Below are 17,658 nucleotides of genomic sequence, written 5' to 3'. Positions count from 1 at the left end.
GGCTTGAATTCACAATCACACAAGTAGCACAGAGGGACTCATCTCACATTTTAACACATGACAAATCATGGCTCTTTATGCAAGGGAGAGACCCACTTAAAATTTCTGTACAATTGACACAACTAGTTAGCCACCCCAGACATTATCTTGTGGGACCCTTTGGCCTCAAAATGGGAGCCAATTTTTTTTTAAAGGCTCCAGGCAAAACGATTCTTCAAACTCTTAATTCTACCACTGCAGTGTAATAATTTTCAGAGTCAAGTACTTTTTTTCTTTTTTGGCTGTGCCTGTGGCACGCAAAAGTTCCCAGGCCACAGATGGAACCTGTACCACAGCAGTGACAACATTGGATCCTTAACTTGCTGCACTATCAGGAAATTCCTAAAGTTAAGTACTTTTAATTTCTAAGTTCAGACAAATTAAAAAAAATCATTAAACCCTTGCAGTATTTATTCCATGCCAGGCAGTTTTCAAAGTGCTTTATAAATATTAACTCATTTCATCTTTATAATAACTGCACAAAATCAACAGCTGAGGAACTGCCTAGAAAGGCTAAGCATGCTGCTGGTGTGAGGCAGCTAGAGAAGTGGAGCTGGCAGCTAGACATCAGAGGTGCTTGTGTGTTTGCTGGGCTTGTGTCTGAGATGCAGAATTGGCTGCCTCAGGTATGTAATTTCATCTGAGTGTCCTTGGGAAGAGCCCTCAATGTCAGCCACATTTCTTTCCTCATTCTTTTTTCTCTTTTTTTGGGGGGTGGGGTGGGGTCAAGGTATCATTTGTAAGCAGTAAGATACACATGCTTTCAGATATTAAATGCGATCAATTTTTTCCCATTTTGTTGTGAAAATTTTCAGATATATAAAGAGTTTCATGAATCTTACAGAGAATACCTATACACCCACCATCTAGGGCCTGTCATGTACATCTTACTGCATTTGCTTTGTCCCAAGTCTGTCCTGCTCCCCATCCCTCAGTCCATTCTTAGGACACTTGTAAGCTACTTGCTAGCCCCTAAAGGCATTTCAGTTTGCTGGCCCAAATAAATAACAATTCTCCCTGACATTAGTGGGCATTTGTTAGGTCTTACGATCTTTTGTTATATAACTATTTATATGTATAATACAGAAATAATAGATAAATAAATAGATAATATATATAAATATATAATGATTTTTTTCTTTTTCAGCCACATCCACAGCCATAGAAGTCCAAGCTAGAGCTGTGACCTATGCCACAGCTGCAGCAACACTGGATCCTTAATCCACTGCATCTGGCCAGGGATCAAACTGGCATCTCCATAGATAGAAGCCAAATGATTAACCCACTGTGCCACAGTGGGAACTCCCTGTTTATGTATTTTTAGGAAGTCAATACTCATCTAGATGCACAAAATGTTTCTGTGGTTGAGGCCTTAAGATGCCCCAATCATAAGGAAATGAGTGAGCACAGGGAGATGTGAGAGAAGGAAGGTCAAGACCAACTCCTGATGGCACCAAGCAGCTTAAGGGTTCTCTAGAGCAGGCTCTAGAGTTTGGGGCATAAGAAGAACAGAGAGACTGGAAACACCTTTTAAAATGTAACCTTCATTCCAGAATTAGATCTTCTACTTCTTTGTGTCCTAACATGGAAGCTGAGCTAAGCAAGGGTAACATCCATGGCACAGGCTTGAGCCGTCCTTGCTCTTCCCCACTCTCCTTTGTGAGAATCGAGGGAGGCATTTAGAGTTCAGTGTCATTATTCTTGCTCTAGGGTCAACCTTTGATCTGGACTCCCCAGAGCTCAACCACCTGAAGAGATGACCAAAGAGGCCATGGGTCCTGCAGCAGCTGATAAACCCCTATTAGGCTTGGGGGCATTTCCAGTACTTACATTGGTGTTGACTTTGTAGGCATCCTTGGCTGCTTTGATGTGAACAGCATCTGGCTCAATGGTACAGTTGGACTTAGTTCTTTGGTAAACTTCTTTGTATTTTAGCTGTGGGAAGAAACAGAGCTTAATTTTTTATAGCAGCCTACTAAGTGTTTGAAAAAACAAGAAATTAAAACCATAGCTATAGTACACGATGTTCCTTAAGACTGAATAAATCTGTTGTGAAGAAAAGATGCAGCCATGCAGCTATGCAGACTGTACTCCCCTGTCTCAGATCTTAAAACCAACTCCACAGGACACATGGTCACCAGTGTCACCATAGGATTTATGTCCTCTGACTTGCACTGAAAGGGACAGCTAGACAGCTATCCATGTGTGGTTTCCCCTCTCCAAATCAGAAACTCTTGAGTTCAGAACATCTTGAAATCTTTTTTTCTGTCTTGCTTTTTGGGGCTGCACCCATGGCATATGGAAGTTCCCAGGCTAGAGGTCAAATCAGACCTGCAGTTGCTGGCCTACACTACAGTCACAGCAATGCCAGATCTAAGCCATGTCTGTGACCTACACCACAGTTCATGGCAACACCAGATCTTTAACCCAATAAGTGAGGCCAGGGATCGAACCTACATCCTCATGGATACTAGTCGGGTTCATTACCCCTTAGCCACAATGGGAACTCCCCACCTTTGCTATACTTTCTGGCCCCCATGAAGGCAAGGAGTTGTGTTTTTTGTTTTTTAATGGCCATACCCATGGCACATGGAAGTCCCAGGCCAGAGATTAAATCCAAAACACAGCTGTGACCTATGCAGCTGTGGCAATGCCTGATCCTATAACCTACATTGGGCCAGGGACTGAATCCATGCCTGTAGCTACCCAAGCCACTGCAGTTGGATTCTTAACCCACTTTGCTGTAGCAGGAACTCCCAGCCAAGGAGTTTCTTTAAAATATTTAAGCTATTTTTTTAAACCAAAATGATGATAGTTTTATACCACAAAATCTAGCTATGTATATATTGACAATTTATGAATATAACTTCTCCTCAAATTCAGTGTATTAGAATTTAATGCCTACCCTTTTCTCTTAAAGATTAAAAATGCAATGTGCTGTAAAGTCTATTATCTTGGAGATAAAGATTATAGAGTATTAATAGACTTTACAGCACATTGCATTTTTCAAAATGGTCTCAACACTGTCCCCCTACCCTACATGTTTTCCTACAATGTGACCTTGAATCTGGATGTGCACTGTGCCCAGTAAAATAATGCAAAAGTGACTCTGTCAATTTTAGGAGTAGCCCTTAACTGGTCTGGAAGCTTCTGCTGCTGCCTCTTGAACCCATCCACTCTGCTCTGAGACATCCAAACCATATGGAATGGCCACATGCAGGGGTTCCTGTCTACACAGTAGATGAGCTCCCAGCCCAGCTGTCACAGGTGCCAGCTCTGAGAGTGAGCCATCCCCGAGGCCCTGGCCCCTGAGCTGCCACCATCTGCCTGCAGCCCGTGGAGGAAAGGATTCACCCAGCTGGGTCCAGTCAGCTCCCAAAATGGTGAGCAAAAAAGGATGACTGTTGTCTGAAACCAGTATATTTTAGGGTGATCGTTACTTAGGAATAACTATGTGGATCTGGGTTAGAAATATCACATTAGAAAAAGGCCAAGGCGAGAGGGGCTGCAAAGCCATTCTGGAACTTACATCACTGACTTCATCTTTGACTTTTCGGACATGCAGCAACATGGGTGTGTCATGGATTGTGGTGTAGCCTCTGGGTTTGGCCTTGTTGTATTCCAACTTATACAGTATCTGAAAGAGATAAGGCAGAGAGAGACAGTATTATACATCTCAATCTACATCATGATGTAATGTAGAGATATAAATGCAATACTCTTGTTATCATCATTGAGTGTCTGTAAAGGAAAGAGGACTCTATAAACTCAACAGTGCTTTCATGCTTTCTGCTAAGGTTCCAGTGCCTTGAAAACAAGGTGGTAGACAATTTGGTTGGAATGATTCTTTATCGTAAAAGAAGAGTCTTGAGCGTTGTGGGACATGTAGCGTCCCTGCCTCCCTTCCACTAAAGGGCAGAGTCTTGCAAGCATCGTGACCACCTAAAATGCACCTCCGTGTTTGCAAATTGCTTGCCGCCTCCCCCCTCCTCACTGCCAAGTTCAAGAATCCATCCAGCATGTCTTGTACTTACATCACTAATTTGTTTGTTGACTTTTGTAGTACGCAAATGTTCCGGAGTATCCACAATCGAGGTAAACTTGTCCTTTGTTTTTTCATAATTTTTCCTGTACTTGATCTAAATTGTAGAGGAAGAGAACAAGTTAACTTGAAGTAAAAGGGAGGGCTTTCAGGGATTCTAGTTTTCCTATTGAGAGAGTCCCACAGCACATAGCAGGCTTGTTATATATGCCATAGATGTGGGGTGTGGTGACATGGTTTTGTAATTGGAAATATTTAATATAAATCTGTATTAGCTGGCAATAGTAATAATAGAGTGAGCAAATAATAATAGTAATAATAATAAATGATGTTTTCCATATAATTTTATCCATGTGGAAACTGAGGCCCAGAGAAGTTAGGAGACTGAGTTAAGAGCCCATATAGAGTAAATCTCAGAGCCAGGACTGGATCCATGTTCTCTGGACTCTGACAAGTAATGATTCACTCACAATACACTGCATCAAATATATATGGTCTCTTCCGGTATGCTTCCATATCAAAGATGAAATAGATGTAAAAAAGTGAATACCTACAGTTTCAAGTAGTTATTTTTAAAGACATTAATTTTGTTGAAATTTTCAAGTTGTCTTTTTTTTTTTTTTTTTTTTTTCATGCACATAAGCTGTTTCAAGCAGTACAGACACCACGGAGAGCACAGCAAAATTCCATGCACAACTATCTGATGATCATATGGGGACAAAGGAAAAAGTTCAGCCCAACAGAATGTTTGTAGGAAGACCTCATCCTCCTCATGTCACATGTTAATCTGATATCAAACTAAAGTGAAAACAAGTTGCTAATACCAAAAATCGATTAAAAACTTTTGTGTGTGGGAACGATGGCATTTTATTAACATGGTATTTGGTAGTTAAGCAATTATTACTGTTTTTTGCTGCTTCAAGTTTACGTTTCAACATATGATGGAAAGGCGGTGGAATGTGCTTCAGTTGTAGAAAGGCAAGGTGATCAGCAGTGTTGTTAACAAGTGTGTGTGAGGATGGATGTGCTGGAAATAACCTAACAAATTCACCATCAAACTCAAGTGGGACCATGAACGTGCACTGCCATCCTCATCTTTCCAAAATGGTACAGTGTCATCATTATTGAGCAACATTAGATGAAAACATTAAACATTCAGATCTTTTAAACACTGTCAGATTTGCTTAATATCCTCAATCACTAAGAAATCTGTTTCTCTGGGACAAATACTGAAAATTATAAATTAATGTTGTACCAATTTGAAAAAGTTTTTCAACATTTGGAAAAGTCTCAGTTAATCTTACCAGGAATTGCAAAGGTGTCATTAGACATACAGATGATGGCTGCTGCATCACTGCACCTGGCCACACGGAGTTCATTTGCAGTGAGTGAATATTTATGCAGCTTTATTAGGTGAAACCAGCTTGGGCAGGGGGCAGGGCAAGGATATCTGGGAAAGCATAGAGGCGAATGACCCCCGAGGCTTCTAAATCTCTTTCTTGCATCACATCGGACATTACCTGGCTCCACATGTATGTGTTGTAGAGGGCAGTCAACATATCTGGACGCAGAATTTCATTACATCCTTGTTTCAGAAGCATCTTGGCACTAGATTTATATTTTCTCTGTTCATGCAAAGAGCAGTGAAGCACAAAAGAGACTTGTGAAGACAGAAAAGAACAAGGCTCTATATCCCAACACCTCTGAGTGAAGAGATGTAGGCGCACACACTTTGTGTCCTCAAGCGTACACGTAGGTGGAGACACCAATGCATTATAAGGCCAAGCAGGGTGATTTGCCTGGACTGCCCTGTGAATGGGGAATAACAGAGCCAGTGCCCTCCAGGTTGCCTTACAGAAAAGTCAACATCATGGGAGTAGAAAAACACCGCAAAGAATTCTGTCTTTCTTTCCATTAACCTGTTTCTTTGTTTCAGCTTTTGCACTTTAGTTTGCACTTTACAACTGTGGTGGACACACAGGCCCTCCAAAGAATGAAGGATGGGAGGATGCACTTTGCATCTCATCTTCAACCACAGCACACATGAGGACACAGAGCATGGACTGGCACACTCAAATAGCTCATGGGCTCTTTGGGTGGCTAGACAGATACTTTAGAACAGAACATCCCAATATCATAGGCAGAACCTATGACATCCTTGCAGCAGACAGGACGACATCTCATGAGAAACCGAGGACACAGTCCTGCTTGGCTGTCCAGTGGCCCCATCACAGTACCTGACTGATTTGGTCGCCTGCGATCTTAGCCAGCAGATGTCTAGGCTCATCGACTACCAGCTGGTATTTATCTTTCCGCTGCTCATAATCAGCTCTGTATTTTTTCTGCTCAAACATCATATCAAGTTATAGCAAGAGTAAAACCTCAAGGCTATAAAGAAATGTCCCAAGATAAACACTTCAGACAGCCAGAATAGGTCCTTCCTAGAGGTGGGCTCCCAAAGCATCCAGGATAATGAAACAAGGGAGGCCAAGAGAGTTAAGCAAAGGAAGATTGTGTGGGGAAGGCTGGGGCTTGGCTAGATCAATTAAGACGTCACAATTAAAGTATCTTGGGCCTAAAGATGTTCCATCTTTACATAGGATGTCATTAGCAAGGTTAGGTTTTCTGACATCTTACATTGTACTTAAAATAAGGCACTGATAAGCTATAGGTTTACCACTTTAGGCTGTAAGGATCAAAAGGCATTATTTATGGACAAATTCTTATAGTCATAAAATTCTAGTTCATTTATTTGATTATAAAGAGACATGGAAAATCCTTCATGAATTAGAAAAATAGAAACAAAATATATCAAGACTGTCTTCCTTGGAAGCTACTGAGAGTAATTCTTCAGAGTCATCCCACCTGGAAATCTACTGAAAATAAACTCAATCATATTTTAAAACAATAAAAAACAACTTAAAAAGACATATATTGAATAAATATACCATTGGCTACATTCTCATTGTTAGAAACATTTTACTAATTTTTGGACATTGTTTTTGAATTTATATAAATCTGTGGAAAATACAAAGAGAGGAAATTAAATGTAAAACCATACAAATGTAGTTAATTCATAGCTTGCCTATTGCATCATTTTATGCTAAATTTGACTTAAACTCTGGCAAAGAGTTCCAGAAAAGGCTGGGTAGAGGACAAAGGAATATTTTGCATGCAAATGGACACTTCTCTGTACCAACAGATGAGTAACAATGGCAATACATTTCAATGTATGAACCACAACTACTCCATTAAGGCTGACACTGCTGTGGTGTGGTAAGGGATATTAAGATTAACTTTGAACTTCTGGGTCTCCCAACAGACTCCTCACAGAATCCTGCTGAAGGGAGTTTGGCTGAGAGTCAACAAAATCCTTTAGTTCCTTGCTCTCATCAACCAAAGGCTGTGCCGCCCTGTGCTAGTGCAAGCAGAGGCCATGCTGGCTGTGGGGTCCTCACTCCACCCTGGACAGTCCCTTCCCTTGTTCTTATCCATGCCTTTGGCAGAGCCCATCACATAGTGACATTCTTCCCAAATCCTTATCTTGAATCAACAGGTAGAATGGCTTTCCTGTCATTTTTATGTATTGGGTTTTAATCAAATGTTTACTTATTATAGACTTCTGAAGGGAACTGTTTGATAGGTTTAACTGGATCAGGTCATACATACCTCATTCATCAGCTGAGTCGCAAACTTGAAATGCCTATTGATTGGACAGTCAGCCTCATACTTGAAATCTGACTTCGTTCTTTCAAATACCTCTTTATACTTATACTAGAGAAAACAGAATGTGGTCATGTGAGAGCAGGCTGTGATTATCTTAAGAATGAGACATGTCATTTATCTTAATTCCAATTAATTCATTCAGAGGGATAGCAAGGGATTAATGAACACACCCTGACTCCTAAGGCAATGAAGGGTTAACCCATCTCAGTGTATTGAAAACTAGCCCCCTGAATATACACTTTCACTGGCTGGATGTCAAATAGGTCTATTTTCCATATTGGACCAAAATCCAAACAAGCTTCTTCTTTGTTTCAATATTTATAGTGATTATTATTTAACTTTGAAGGTATTTCCATGTGCCCTTGAAGGCAGTTTTTAGTACATTAATTTGAAATAGTTTCTCAGTAATTAATCAGATAATCATAATACTTTAGAGTAGGGATATGCTAGCATCTAGACCACTACCTGCTTTTAAACAGTCCCCTGAATCCAGATTTTTTTTTTTTTAATTTTAAGGGATTGTCACAAAGAATACATGACAGAATGAATGTGGTCCACAAAAAAAACAAAAAAAAATGGTCTCAGTTATTAACTGTCTGGCACCTTTTGAAAAAGTTTGCTGGCTCTTACTTTAGAACTCAAAGGAAGCTAATCGACTGCTTTATTTTGTAAATAGGACAATGAGGCCATAAAAACAAAGTTATTTGCTTTCAAATCTCATACCAAGTTTGTGGATTAAAATAATCTGACTTCATATTTGTTACCATACCAAATCACCCAGAGACATATTAATAGGGAGGAAATTCTGGAAGAGCCATGAGGAACTGACCTGATGGTCTTTTATCAAATTCATATCAGTGATACAAATAAATAATTACTACTGTCAACGAGGTCAGTACTAAAAAAATTCCTAACTTCAACGAATAATGCAGTATGTGCTCCAACTTTAGGGTCTAGAGCAAGGATAGGGATGGAAAAACAAAAAGAAATTTCCTCAGTATGAATTCTCCTTATGGGCTCTGGAGGATGGTGCTTAGCTGTGACCATTATCGGTGAGCAGATATACCTTGCTGTAGAGAGTCTTGTTCTTTTCAGCCAGAATGAAGTCGGGGGTATCATAGGCATAGCAACCAATGCCTTTGAGCCAGGTCAGATCTTCTTTATATTTCACCTGGGAGAAGAACGTCAAGAACATCATCCAGTTTTAAGAACCTGTCTCCAAGGCACAGTAGGTTAGGATCAAGACAAATGGAACATACAGAAGCTCTGACCACTGAGGTCTATGGAATAATCAAAATATCAAAACAATTATTTATGAGAAGTTTTCAATTATACTGATATCTGCTCACTTTATGGTATATTGTATTATGTATGGACATTTTCATTTTAATAGCAATGGTAAATTTTCATTTTAATAGCAATTTAAATTTAATAGGCATGCTTTCCTGGGGAGTGTATCATTAGCTCAGCAGCTGGATTTTCATTGAGAGAGCTGAACTTTCTTTCTAAATGAGCACTGTTATGTGTCTTAATTGCTTCATTAAGTTATCTCTTTCATTGATCAAAAATAGTTCTTGCTTGGAGTTCCCGTTGTGGCACAGCGGAAATGAATCCATGACGACACAGGTTCCATCCACAGCCTCACTCAGTGGGTTAAGGATTTGGCGTTGCCATGAGCTGTGGTGTAGGTCACAGACCTGCCTCGGATCCTGCACTGCTGTGCTTGTGGTATAGGCTGGCAGCTGTAGCTCCAATTCAACCCCTGGCCTGGGAACCTCCATATGCTGTGGGTGTAGCCCTAAAAAAGCAAAAAGCAAAAAAATAGGTTATTGCCTAGATGAGGTATATCAGTTTCAGTCATGTAATGTGATGTAACATATTTAAAGAAAAATTAGGTTTATAAATTTGAATACATTTTTCTCTCTTCCACATTGAAGCTCACTTATTTAGCAATGAGTTTTATGACTTCAACATCCATACAAAAGAGCTAAAATTTTGGCAAGTGTTTAATCAATATTTATGTGGTGTTTGATTTTGTAAGTCATGTGGGTATATGAGTTCACATGTGAAAGCAGATTTTAAGACTCACATCGCTGACTGCATCAGTGACTGCCCGATGATGGAAATGCTCTGGACGATCAGGAATGGACCTCCAGATTCCCAGCTGGCTCATGTAGTTTTCCTTGTATTTTATCTGTGGTAAAAGCACCAAGATGGCTTCAATGTCTTACCCAAAGTTAAGGTAAAAAAGTCTCCTGTTTCTAGAGGGTTTTAGGAAAGGAGGATACTTTTAAAAGTGATGGTGGGTTTTTGAGCCCAACACAAGTAGAAACATGTAAGGACGTACCTTACTGATGTGGTCTGTGACTTTGCGATGATAAACGATGTCCAGGGCATCCTTCACAGTGTGATATTTCCCTTTGGTCTTTTGAAATGTTTCTTTATAGCGTAGCTGGAACAAGAAAAAGCACATGGATTATGAAAAACTACCGAGTTAAATAATTGAGCTCTTTTAACCTCAACTCTCTTGAGTCCTTATCCCTTATGTTTTCTCTTGAATAAATTTAGGAGAGATTTAAAAAGCTCATTTCAGGGAGTTCCCTGGTGGCTTAGCGGGTTAAGGATCCAGCATTGTCACTGCAGCAGCTTGGGCTGCCACTGTGGTGTGAGTTACACCCCTGGCTTGGGAATTTCTGCATGCCGTGGATGCAACCGAAAAAGGAAAAAGGGAAAGAAAGAAAAAAAATAATAAAAACAGCTCATTTCACATCCTGGACGAGAAAAAAGGGCAGTAGGAGAAAAATGAGGGAAACCTGGGTAAAGTATGGAGATTAGTTAATAATAACGTATCAGTATTGGTTTGTGACAAACATCCCATGTTAATGTAGGATGTTGACAATAGGAACACTGGTTATAGGTTGTATGGGAATTCTCTGTTCTATCACTGCAACTTTTTTGTAAATCTTAAACTATTGTAATAAAACAAGCAAACAAGAAGCTCATTTGGAAGAAGAAAAGGAAAAAGGATAACTTCATTGAGCCCAAGACATACTAACATTCATGGAAAAAGGAGAAAGATTTAGTTTCTAACTCCTGGTATGAAAATTCCTTCTCCATGGAGCAGTCCTGAAATTTTTATCACTATAATCTTTATCTCCATGGTATTTCAAGAGCAATAGCTCTGACTTTAACCTAAAAATTTCAAAGATTCATTTTATATATGCAAGATGACTACGATGAGCAATCAATCTGTTTTCAACCTCAGATCTTTTCTTTTTGGGTAGCTGAGCCACCCAAAGTGAAGGATAATTTGATTCTCTTTTTCTTTTCTTTTCTTTTTTTTTTTTTCCTTTTTTTGTCCTCTTAGGACTGAACCCATGGCATATGGAAATTCCCTGATTATGGGTTAAATTGGAGCTACAACTGCCCAGCCTATGCCACAGCCACAGCAATGCCAGATCCGAGCCATGTCGGTGACCTACACCATAGCTCGAGGCAATGCCAGACACCTAACCCACTGAACGAGGCCAGGGATCAAACCCACGTCCTCATGGATACTAGTTGAATTCGATACTCCTGAGCCACGATGGGAATTATTGTGCTTTGATTTTCAGGTGGATAATCTCCTAAGGTTGCTTAGCTCTACTTGTGGGGATAGTCAAGGTAGATGAGCTGAACTCAATGCCATATACCACCCTTGTTACCTTGGACTATTTCAAAGATTAGCGTTACCAGTATCGGTACTGACAAAGCCCTGTCCAATGGGGAATAATGAGCTCCCAGGGCCAATTCTACTGTATGGACATCCCTGGAGGGTGATGATACAGTGGAAGCTTGGTTCAAATTAACATTCGACAGTAACCTTGAAGTGATAAAGACGGGATGTCGCAGATGACAAAAAATATCCTAGTGGATAGATTTTGAGGGCAGCATAAAATTTTCTCAGTTTATATTTTAAGCAAACAGGCATGGTCTTTTTCCAACTAGCAGAGGCCTTTCAGCCTCAAATGACAATTTCTGACAAAATTACGGAACTGATATAATATTCCAACTTGCTGTACCCTTTCATGTATCTGTCTAGGAATCACTCTAATTACTTAAGATGCTTTGAAATCCTAGAAATACGTTGCTAAATTGAGGGGTGATGGGTTGCTTGAGATTTTGGCTGGGTTTAAGTCCTAACATGTCCAGTCTTCCGGAGATTTTGGCTCTGGTAATAGGTACAATAGATTCACAGCTGGGCTCTGAGACGAAACTAGTAAGGACTGGCCATCTATCCAAGACTGATTAATCTCATATCTTCATTAACAGATAATCTCATTACCATTGAAAGGCAGTCTTGTCCTTGATCATATGGGAAATGAAAGTCTGTCCCTCCTAATTCTAACAGACATGCCATTCTCATGATTTAGATGATCTAGAGAACAGAGGAGACATTTTCTGAAATGTCCAGCACCATGCTAGAAACATACATCTGTTATCTTGTTTTAATTATCACAATCCTTACCCTCATTCTACACATTAGAAAACAGAATCTCAGAAAGATTTAAAAAAGATTTACAATCATACAGCAGGCAAGCAAGAGCATCAGGATTTGAAACCATGTTTGGTGGGCTCCAAGATCATTTTATGGATAAGTAACAACTAGTCATCAAGTGACCTTAGGGACTGCTACCAAAGAATGACAAGTTAGGGTCATATTTTTACTCAGAAGAGCAATGAGAAAAGCTGTAGGCTTTTAGCATCTCTCAGCATTATTCTTAATGACTTTACCAAAGGGTACTGTTTGTGCCTGTTTGGCTTTTGTGTTTTTGCTATTTCTCCTGATCCATGTTGCATACTTTGAATTAGGGATATGAATGTAATATCTTATGCTTCTTAGATATTTCCACTGCAGCTGCCCTATCACAATAGAAGAAGGAAGGGAGGGATGCATACATCACTGGCATTCCAGTAAGCCTTCTTGGCTCGGATGAGGATCGGTGTATCTGGAACTGGGGTGTATTTGTCCTTCATCTTTTCATACTGAATCTTGTACTTTTTCTAAGAGATAAAAACAGAAAAGAGAGAAATTTAAGTGCAAGTGTTCTCATACATCCCAGTTCATAACCATGTCACAGATTCAGCTGAGGGATGCAACAGATCACAATCATAAAGAGAAGAGCTCTGCCTTCTGGGTCTTGACGCTGCGGAGCACAACTTACAGAAATGAGCTGTCCGATCAGAGGCAGCAAGTGAACACTGCCTTGGTGCCAGATTCCCAACTCACCTCGCTGACCATGTCCTTCACGTCTTTAGCATGCTTCAAGGCTGTGGTCTGGTTTCCAGCGTGATGATGGGGTCTCTCTTTGGTGGCAAGTTCAACATACAGATACTAAATAGTAGAAGAGGGATCAGATATTGAGGAGATAAAACACCTCTTATTTAGTATTCAGTCCTCTATTCATTTCTTTTTTTTTTTTCCCACAAAACAACAGTCTATAGTCTTTACTGAACACTATGAGATAGGTAGAAGAAAACACATTTCAAACAAAATAAAATGATTCACACTTGGCTTGCTTAGGATCAATATTATTTATACTTTTTTTTTTTTTAATTTTCCCACTGTAGAGCAAGGGGGTCAGGTTATCCTTACATGTATACATTACAATTACATTTTTCCCCCAGCCTTTCTTCTGTTGCAACATGAGTATCTAGACAAAGTTCTCAATGCTATTCAGCAGGATCTCCTTGTAAATCTATTCTAAGTTGTGTCTGATAAGCCCAAGCTCCCGATCCCTCCCACTCCCTTCCCCTTCCCCTCCCATCAGGCAGCCACAAGTCTCTTCTCCAAGTCCATGATTTTCTTTTCTAAGGAGATGTTCATTTGTGCTGGATATTAGATTCCAGTTATAAGTGATATCATATGGTATTTGTCTTTGTCTTTCTGGCTCATTTCACTCAGTATGAGGTTCTCTAGCTCCATCCATGTTGCTGCAAATGGCATTATGTCATTCTTTTTGATGGCTGAGTAGTATTCCATTGTGTATATATACCACCTCTTCCGAATCCAATCATCTGTTGATGGACATTTGGGTTGTTTCCATGTCCTGGCTATTGTGAATAGTGCTGCAATGAACATGCGGGTGCACGTGTCTCTTTTAAGTAGAGTTTTGTCCAGATAGATGCCCAAGAGTGGGATTGCGGGGTCATATGGAAGTTCTATGTATAGATTTCTAAGGTATCTCCAAACTGTTCTCCATAGTGGCTGTACTGGCTTACATTCCCACCAATAGTGCAGAAGGGTTCCCTTTTCTCCACAGCCCCTCCAGCACTTATTATTTGTGGATTTATTAATGATGGCCATTCTGACTGGTGTGAGGTGATATCTCATGGTAGTTTTGATTTGCATTTCTCTTATAACCAGCAATGTTGAGCATTTTTTCATGTGTTTGTTGGCCATCTGTGTATCTTCTTTGGAGAAATGTCTATTCAGGTCTTTTGCCCATTTTTCCATTGATTGATTGGCTTTTTTTGCTGTTGGGTTGTATAAGTTGTTTATATATTCTAGAGATTAAGCCCTTGTCGGTTGCATCATTTGAAACTGTTTTCTCCCATTCTGTAAGTTGTCTCTCTATTCATTTCTAACCCTAAAGTGGGAGAGCGGTGTTTACTTGCTATTGCCCTGTTTTGTCTGTTATTTGTGTTTATTTGTTTCTGTGTCTTACATTAGCAAACACATATATACACTCTGGTTATCTAACATTCTTACTGCTGAGTATGGTCAAGTCTAAATCCATGTGATAAAAAAAGCTGAGAGAAGAATGAGAGGATTCTGATAGAGTTCTCAACATATTGTTCCCCATTTGCGCCTGAATGCATGACCTGTGGTTTCAATTGTCTGTGGACAATAAAGAGGTCCTACCAAATGAATCAAAAATTTTATTTTGCCTACCTGGAGTCCACAGACCACTCACTCCATGACTAAAGATATATAGAACTTAGAAAAGAAGACACGGTATTACCTGCTCATGGAAAACATAACCATACTCAAGATGGCCCCAGAGGAAACAGCTTCTTGAAGTTAACAGGTCTGAGGCTGCATTACAGTCAACCAAGGGCGAGAGTCCACTACTGGCCACGAGTGGTCAGGCACACAGAGCCAACTCCTGAGATGCCAGCATGGCAGGTTTAGGAATCTTCACTTAAGAACATTACCTGACTCTGAAGCTTCTGTCCTCGCTTTGCTCTTAAAAGGTCAGGAGTATCAGGAACTGAGGTGAAGATGGACTTCTGCTTCTTGCCTGCCGCTCTGTACACCAGCTGCACGTGAAACAGTCATGACTGTTATTTCTGCTTCACTGACACGCTTTGTGCTCTGCAGATGCCTCTATTGCTTATTTCATAGAGAAAGCAGTCAGGGGTCCTCCCACTGTAACAACCTCAGTCCAATTATTTCTGTCCAAGAACCCAATAATATATTTACCTCCCTAGCTCTTCTCCCCCATCCCTTGTATAAAAATAAGAAACATTCTGCATGAATTCCTTCTTAGCCTTAGTGGTTAGGGGCCCAGCATCATCACTGCTGTGGTACAGTTTCCATCCCTGGCCTGGGAATGTCCACATCTTCCATGTGTCACAGGTGTGGAAAAAAAAAAAAAAAAGGAAAGAAAGAAAGAAAGAAAGAGAAAAGAAACATTCTGCAGCCTGTCCAAGTTTTCAAGCCTCCTGCTGTGTTCTTGGTCTCTTCTTACCTGTCTCTTCTAGGACTCTGTTCCCATAATTATCCCCTTCCTCTCTACATCTACAACACTCGTGATTATCTAGCCCTCTCCTTCATTAAGCCTTTTCTAACTTCTGCCAACAGCCTTGTTCCTTTCTTTCACAACCAAGCAGATTACATGTCTTTTCTCCCCTTTCTCTCTTTTGATAAATTTCTCAAGACACTAATTTGGCTCCCACCCAACCACTCCAGTGAAGTCACTCTCATTAAGACTACCCACAAACATTACAATTGCCGAATGCTGGAATGCTTATCTTAGCAACTGTAACTGCTCAGCAGCTTCATTCCTGAACTCTGTTCTCTGCCTTCCTTTCCATCACTATCCCCTGGGTAGCTCCCCACCTCCCTAGGCACTCCTCAGCTTTCTGCTGTGGTTCGGCACACCCGTAAAGGCTGCTGTCAGCTGGACTTAAGGGTTGGCCCCTTACAGCCTGTATACCCTTGGTAACTTAATCTGTACCCAGGGCCTCAGCCATCAGTTTGAGATTGATCGCTTCCAAATTTATATATCCAGTGTCTTTCCTGAGCTCTAGACTTTAATTTTCAACAGCATCCCAAACTTGGGTGACTTATTATGTTCCATGTAGAATTCTTTATATCACTCCCATCTCCAGCCCAAATATGCTTCTTCTTCTATTTTGCTAAATGGCTCCTGGATCTCCCAGTCGCTCAGGCCAGAAACTTGGGGAGTTATCCTAGACCCCTTTTCCCTCATTCCCACATCAAAACGGTCCTGAATCCTGGGCTCCTAACTCCTTGATAGTCCTTAAATCTGACCTTCTTCCACTTTCCTACAGCCACAGCCCTAATTCAGCATCCTATACTGTTTCTTTCTTAAGAACCTCTAAACCACCCTCCCAAATCCTTTACTGAATATTTCACGTGATGTATCCATCTTTCAGAAGACTGAGAAAGAGATTTTTTTCTCCTCAAAGTTCAGATCTAATTAGATCTTAAAGCTCAGATCATAATTCTTCATTTTCTTTTCATCAATTCCAAGATCCATTAAGAGAGCACCCACGAGTCTTTGTAACCTGGCTTCTTCTATCCTGTCTCTGTCTCCTTTCCTAACAGTTTTCCACACTCCCCATGGGATATAGAAACCATCCCAGTTTCCATAACTCATTACAGCCAATTTCACATACTATCCTTTCCACCTAGAATTTTCTTCCCCCCTCTTCTCTGCCTGGAGAGCTCCTGGAGTCTATACTGTCTTGATTATTTCTATAGGGCACCATTTATCATGCTGATGTTCATTTCTTCTCAGAGATTATGAGCCCATGGAATGCAGGAGCTCAGCTCTATTATTCTTTTATCATTTTGTACCTAAATAAAAGATCTGAAAAATACATAAATAAAATACAATAAAAATATTTTTAAAAAGATCTGAAAAATAATAGTCTGCTAATAAACATTGAGGTATTTAATATAAAGTCTAAATGGATAACAAAGAAATTATAATCATGGGCAAAAATGATGCTAGTTGAACAGATAAAGCATAGGAAATAAATAACATGTATATACACCTATATGTATATGTCTGTTTCTTTTACATCTAAGTTATATACAAGTGCAAATTGAAATAAAATACAGCTCATCTGCTTGGGGCTCTTTGGGTAGTACTACTGAAAGAAAGGAGAGAAATGAAATGGAAGTTTACCTTTCTTCAAGGCTAAATTTGAATAAATCAAATTGACAAATTCACAGAATGTTACCATTAAAAGAAACCCAAATCATTATCTAGTCCAGTTTCATAGCTCAGGAAATTGCAGTGCTGACATGAAAATTAGGCACGGTCACTCAACAAATTGAAAATAAATCTGAAACTAAGACACAACTCTCCCATGCTATTTCTATAATCCCCTTTGAAGTTTATTTCTCCTGTACTTAGGTACTCATAGCTTATGCTCCTTGAGACAACATCTCTGCTTCCTAGCACCACAAAGATATATGTCAAGAATCTGCACAATTCAAAGACAATTCAAAAGTCAATAACTTAAACTGCTGGCCATCAAACTTTTTACTAAGCTGGTGTTTTCCAAACTTTCCTGATCCTACAAAGCCCCCAAAGCCTTATTCAAAACAGATT

General features: G+C 39.9%; 1 protein-coding gene across 22 annotated transcripts in view; it reads right to left on the bottom strand.

Moving 5' to 3' along the window:
• Nucleotides 1–17,658, bottom strand: part of NEB (nebulin) — a 220,175-nt gene that overhangs the window by 38,061 nt on the left and 164,456 nt on the right. For 20 of the 22 annotated variants that reach the window (XM_047771926.1, XM_047771945.1, XM_047771947.1 and 17 more), the window contains exons 120-130: nt 15,005–15,109; nt 13,077–13,181; nt 12,746–12,850; nt 10,155–10,259; nt 9,897–10,001; nt 8,874–8,978; nt 7,751–7,855; nt 6,319–6,423; nt 4,074–4,178; nt 3,569–3,676; nt 1,870–1,974 (exon numbers count right to left, since the gene is read on the bottom strand). In XM_047771926.1, the coding sequence (XP_047627882.1) occupies nt 1,870–1,974; nt 3,569–3,676; nt 4,074–4,178; nt 6,319–6,423; nt 7,751–7,855; nt 8,874–8,978; nt 9,897–10,001; nt 10,155–10,259; nt 12,746–12,850; nt 13,077–13,181; nt 15,005–15,109 (1,158 nt within the window). Of the gene's footprint in view, nt 1–1,869; nt 1,975–3,568; nt 3,677–4,073; nt 4,179–5,601; nt 5,707–6,318; nt 6,424–7,750; nt 7,856–8,873; nt 8,979–9,896; nt 10,002–10,154; nt 10,260–12,745; nt 12,851–13,076; nt 13,182–15,004; nt 15,110–17,658 lie in introns of all 22 variants that reach the window. The other 2 variants (XM_047771946.1, XM_047771925.1) reach the window with 2 other exon arrangements.

Source organism: Phacochoerus africanus, chromosome 3, assembly GCF_016906955.1.
Source record: "Phacochoerus africanus isolate WHEZ1 chromosome 3, ROS_Pafr_v1, whole genome shotgun sequence".
Lineage (NCBI taxonomy): Eukaryota > Metazoa > Chordata > Mammalia > Artiodactyla > Suidae > Phacochoerus > Phacochoerus africanus.
This window is presented reverse-complemented; position numbering and strand designations above follow the sequence as displayed.